The sequence below is a fragment of the Pistacia vera genome, unplaced genomic scaffold, assembly GCF_008641045.1.
Source record: "Pistacia vera cultivar Batoury unplaced genomic scaffold, PisVer_v2 Contig457, whole genome shotgun sequence".
In the NCBI taxonomy this organism is placed as follows: domain Eukaryota; kingdom Viridiplantae; phylum Streptophyta; class Magnoliopsida; order Sapindales; family Anacardiaceae; genus Pistacia; species Pistacia vera.
This window is the reverse complement of record NW_022196287.1, coordinates 5,028-10,816: the sequence shown is the minus strand read 5'-3', so window position 1 is coordinate 10,816 and position 5,789 is coordinate 5,028. Positions and strand designations below refer to the sequence as shown.

At 33.1% G+C, this 5,789-nt stretch overlaps 1 protein-coding gene across 1 annotated transcript; it reads left to right on the top strand.

Moving 5' to 3' along the window:
• Window positions 1-3,460: 3,460 nt before the first annotated feature.
• On the top strand, window positions 3,461-4,130 carry LOC116144801 (PAP-specific phosphatase HAL2-like). Its single transcript, XM_031430231.1, has 2 exons — window positions 3,461-3,534; window positions 3,657-4,130. Exon 2 carries the CDS (start codon window positions 3,682-3,684, stop codon window positions 3,958-3,960), a length of 279 nt encoding a protein of 92 aa, XP_031286091.1. The 5' UTR covers window positions 3,461-3,534; window positions 3,657-3,681; the 3' UTR covers window positions 3,961-4,130.
• The last annotated feature ends 1,659 nt before the right edge of the window (window positions 4,131-5,789 follow it).

The window sequence follows — 5,789 nt, the reverse complement described above, 5'->3', positions numbered from 1 at the left end:
ATAAGGGGAGGGCAGGGAGGGTAATGTGTAGAGAAGAGGATAGTGAGAAAGTTAGAAAATTAAAAATTAGAAAAAGGGACATACACACTTGCACTGCATTTAATTCCTTGGAATTCTTTCTCTATCTTTAATTAAAATTTAAAACACTATTTCACTCCTCACGTCTTCAAATACACCACCTCTAAACGCCGGCCCCCAACATTTATGCTTCTTCTCCTACAATTACAAACACCCTTTTTTATCTCCCTCTTTTTAACGCCTTCCTCACTGTCACCTCCAATTCTACTGCCATTCCCCTTTCTCCATTCACACTATCAACTCAATTTTAAACACCCCACTAACTAATTTTAATTTATAAAGCATGCATTGTTTGACGCTCTCTATTTTTATTTCTCACCTTACTGGTTTATTTCAGACTAGTGGTTCATCATAAGTTTGCCTTACTTTTTTGTTTATTCTATAAAATGTGAGCAGTTCCCACCATTGCAACATGTGAGAGATTTATGGGAGATTTGAGCTTTGAATTTGAATTATAAGGTATATTTCACGTTTTGATTGAAGGTTTTTGGCTTTGTGTAAATAGTTGGAGGTGTATTTGTAATTTTTACAAGGTTTATTTATCATTTTTGAAACTAATAGGGGTGTCTTGTTATTATCCCGAGTATCCGTGAACCGGTTGATTCCTGTTCCATTCCTAATTCCGATTTTGGTTTCATGGAAACTCGGACCCTCCCACGCCAGTTATTAGGACCTTGCCAGCAAATGCTAAAAGGTCAGACATAAAGGAAAGAAAATAAACTTATTCAAAGTTTAGCAGAAGGCATTGTCAAGGAAGCGCATAACATTAAAATCAGAAAATGAAGATAACCCGAAGTTAAGTAATTAGTAATAGAATGGGAATTGTAAATGGGCCGTAAATTATTAAATATTATTGAGAGTTGGGACATCAGAGACCGACTAAACTTCCATTTTTTTTTTTTTTGCAAGGAAGCGGGCTTACGTCTCCGAAAGTAAAGGCCCATATGGTCCAAACAACAGGCCCAAAGCAACTCCCCAATATAAAAAAATCCATAATTTTTCATCCTCTTTATTTTCCCATTTCTCTTATTGTCTCTCAAAACAATCTGATTTGAGAAAAAGAATCGAATCATTTGATGAGGAATATTTTGAGGAGGTAAGTGATTGCTCAACGTTCGGTATATTCATTTATGTTTTGATTTCTAGCCCTTTGATAGGCGTGACTGATAGCTAATAGTTAGTTGAAAATCATAAAAATAAAATCTTGAAGAAGAGTTTGAAACCAATTTTTCTATTTCAATGCATGATATAATTGTTACTTTTAACGTGAAAATCTAACATAAATTGTGTTTATGTCAATCATCATGTATTAATAAAATTAGTTTATTCAGTTTTAGCTTTTAACTTTTTGGAATTTTTATTGTTATAACTTAAAATTATTGATATCCCGATTGTTTTTAGTTACAAATCTTCCTACAAAATGATATTATTGTTCAAAGTTAATTAGGAAATGGATAAGTCTTTCTATTTGTAAAATTATGTCAATCATTATTCTGCCTATGACAATTATTTTTTCTTAAAAGTAATTTAATTATCAAAGCCACTTGACATGATGCAAAAGATAAGAGAATATATTTCCTATATGGTTATAAATGGTATTGCCACAAGAAAAATATATTTGTTTAATAATAAGAGGAGACAATACAACTATACTTCAAGAAAGATTCTAGTAAGATTAGAGCAAAACTCAAACAAGATTCAAATGGTAAGGAAAACAGGACAAACTTTTTTATTCAAAAATCAAATATATACATACAAGAGTACAATACAAGGTTTGATGCAAGAATCAACTTTCCTAAACTAAATTCAAAATAAAGATAACAGATAACACAATTAATGGGAGAGAGCTTGTTGACAACTTCACTACTACAAATAGCTCAAATGGGCAAATCTTGCTTCTTCAAAGTGAGACGTTCATAGTATTTGTTAAATCTGTCACAACCCATAGAAATGGTATTGTATATTCTGTGTTTGAGCAATTCATAAATATGTTTAAGTAAGTATCTAGCTAGCGCAATAGGCAAAATGGTTCATAAGCATAAAATAAGTCATGTAATTAAACACGGGAACAAAACCGATACTAGTGCAACTGAAGCAAGAACACCTGAACTGAGAATAACATGGCTAATGATTTTAGAGTAAGTTGTAAAATTATTTTGTAATTCCAAATTAGTAGCAAGTCCGACACAATAAATACAAGTTGCTACTAAAAATACCCACATATTGATAGGGTGTGTATCAAATGGAGATACATTTTTGCTCTAATATTCCACTTGGAGCAGCCCAAGCATCACTGGTATTAACAACAAGAATATCATATGATACCCGTATGAGGAAACTGATGGTTGCTCACCTGGAAAACTGTCAAATTAAAACAGACTGGTTAAGCTTTTTAAATTTTAAATAAAATATAATGCCAGTGAGGGCACTAATTAATTAAAGAAAGGAAGTTGAGATTTCCAACTTCCGAGAACTAGGGGTGTGCAAATCCGGATATCCAATCTGAATATGACATTTCCTGATCCGATCCGAATTTTCGGATCAGATTATACCCTGATCCGAATCCGATCCGAATTATGCAGATATCCGGATTTACGGATATCTGATTATTCGGATCAGATAACCGGATATCCGAATGTGATCCGAATTTTACAATTTTCTTTTTAAAATCAAATAATTCTAGAAATAAAATTGAAATTATAATTCCCTTACAATTACATGATAAAAGTATCTAAAAAAATTAACATGAAGCACAAAACATTTGACTTATGTTGTCCAAACACTGTCACAACCTAAATGACTATACTATCTTCAATTCTTCATTGCCAAATCCTACTCGCCTCACACATGGTTTCTTGTTACCAGCTTGACGATTGTATCTGAATTGACCAACTGCCTAAATTGCTATGCTTATCTTCATATCAGATGGCTTTGTCTCCCTTAACTACTCGTCATCATCCTCCTGTACAAAACAAAACAAAACAAATAAACCATTTCAATAAACAACTTTTAAGATTAACAACAAAATCAATATACTGAAAATGAAAATATGCTCAATAAACCGATTAAAGCAACATGCATTTGGAATGCTCCCTAACTTTGATTTCCAATCATATACTAAACAAAAATCTTTGACAGGCCGTGCAAGACATGATCACTGATCAGCAAAAACATGGCATAGAGTCTCTAACAATCAATTTGATTTCAATTTTTACATGCCCAATTCCCATTCAAAAGCTTAACCTAGACTCGGCTGGATGTTTTATTTTCTGGGTATGGTTTTACTTTTACATTAAACATGAATAAATTAAATGAAGAAATATAGAGAGCAATAATCATATACCCTTCAATTGTACTGCAACAGACTTATTGAAANGCAACTTTCTGTGAACCAGTTGAGAAGTCAAATTCAAGTCACTCCTTCACCGCAGGACTAGCTCACAGTGTTGGTGTTAGGTGCATACCTTTTTTCTTTAGTCTCCTTTCAAGATTTCCTGTGAAATTTATTTAATTGTGATGGCATTGATCACCATTTCCTTTTTCATTCTTTTACTAATATGTAAATTTATTGACTGCAGGAAGCAACCACTACGTGTATACAGCATGGTGAAGTATGCAGCCATAGGTCGCGGGGATGCTGAAATATTTATGAAGTTTGCAAGGTCTGGATACAAGGAGAAGATATGGGATCATGCAGCCGGCGCTGTTATCATCGAAGAAGCTGGAGGTGTGGTGACTGATGCAGGAGGACGTCCACTGGACTTCTCAAGGGGCATATACGTAGAAGGACTCGATAGAGGCATAATTGCTTGTGCTGGAGCCAAACTTCATGAAAAAATCATCAGGGCTGTTGATGCTAGTTGGGACTCCTCTAGTCTATAAACTTATGCTTTATAAAATCAACAATAACAAACCACATTTCCATTATAATGAATTTTGTTTTGGTGTATGTGTATAGGCTTGTAGAAATCAGCCTTATTTATATTCTATTTGTGTAGCAGCAGCTCTTTTGTAAAGTCTCTTAGAATAATGAACTGCTTAAATGATAGGGATAAATCCCTTTTTTTTTTTTTTTTTTAAATAAATTACTGATAATAACGTATAAAGAGCGGCTAGGGGATAATTGAGGTTGACGTCTCCAAAGGGCAAGGCCCAATTCTTGTATGGTCAAACAACAAGCCCAAAGCATTTCCCCAATATAAAAAATTAGGGGGGAGCACGAATACCGGGCATAACTGAAACCTGCAGATAGAATCAGAACCGATACTATACTAGTACGTTTTGGTTCCTACAGGTTCTAGAACCAGAACTAGAACCTGGGAAAGGAACCTGAAGTGGGTACCCTACTTGGAACCTACTTGTGTTTTGGTTTTGATTGAGAAAATTTATGTGAATTGTGATCAATTGATTGAATTCAAGTATTGCCTAAAGATTAGAAGATTTATAATTCACATTAGACACAAATGAATGAGTAATCAAAAGTTGAAAACTACTAAATGTAGGTTTTCTATATTTGTTAAGGCTGTATTTGTAAACTTTTAAGGTATTTTTTTTCATTTTTTAAACTAATATGGGGTAATTGATTTTTTACAGGGTACTCGGGTAAGAAATCGGAACCTACATTTCAGGTTTCGATTTTTCCTTTTTTTGAGAACCTGCACTGTGTTTGTTTTCTAGTTTCTAATGCAGGATACCCGAAACCGCTCACCCCCATAAAAAATCCATAATTTTTCATCCTCTTTGTTCGTTTTCTATTTTCTCATATCTCTTACTGTCTCTCGAAATAATCTGATTTAAGAAAAGGAATTGAATCATTTGATGAGGAGTATCCTGGAGGAGGTCAATGATTGCTCAATGTTTGGTATATTCGTTTATATTATGGTTTCTAGCACTTTGATAGACGTGTTTGATTGTTGAGACTTAGTTGGAAACTATGAAAATACAATCTTGAAGAACTGTTTGAAACAAAGGTTTCTATTCGAATGCACAATGTAATTGCTACTTTTAACATGAAAGTCTCTCATAAATTGTGTTTGTGTCAATTGTCATACATCAATAAATTATGTTTTTGTCAATCGTCGTGCATCAATAAATTATGTTCATGGTTTCATTCAATTTCAGTTTTTTGGAGTTTTTGTTGTTATAACTTAAAAATTATTGATATCATAACTATTTTTTGTTACAAATCTACTTGAAAAATGATATTATTGCTTGAGTTAATTAGGAAATGGATAAGTCTTTCTATTTGTAAAAATACGTCAATAGTTATTCTGTCTGTAGCAATCGACTCCGTAACTTTACTTAAAAGTAATTTAATTATCAAAGCTAATTGACATTATACAAAAGATAAGAGGATATATTTCACATACAGTTAAAAGTGGTATCGTCACGAGACAAATATACTTATCTAATAATAACCAAAGACAACATTACAATTCTTCAAGGAAGATTCAAATAGCTCAGATTATTGTAATGGGCAAATGTTGCTTCTCCAATGTGAGACATTCCTTGAACTTTTTAAATCTAACATAACTCACAGAAATGGTGTTGTATGTTGCGTGTTTGAGCCTTTCATAAATATGTTTTATTAAGTGTCTTGCTAGCGTACCAACCAAAATGGTCCATAAGCATAAAATAAGCCATCCAATTAAATGCGGGACCAAAACTGATGCTAGTGTAACTGAAGCAAAAGCACCTGAACTGAGAATAAC

What these genes read in the sequence shown, in the direction of transcription:
- LOC116144801 (XM_031430231.1), top strand. Translation starts at nt 3,682, where the DNA reads ATGGTGAAGTATGCAGCCATAGGTCGCGGGGATGCTGAAATATTTATG.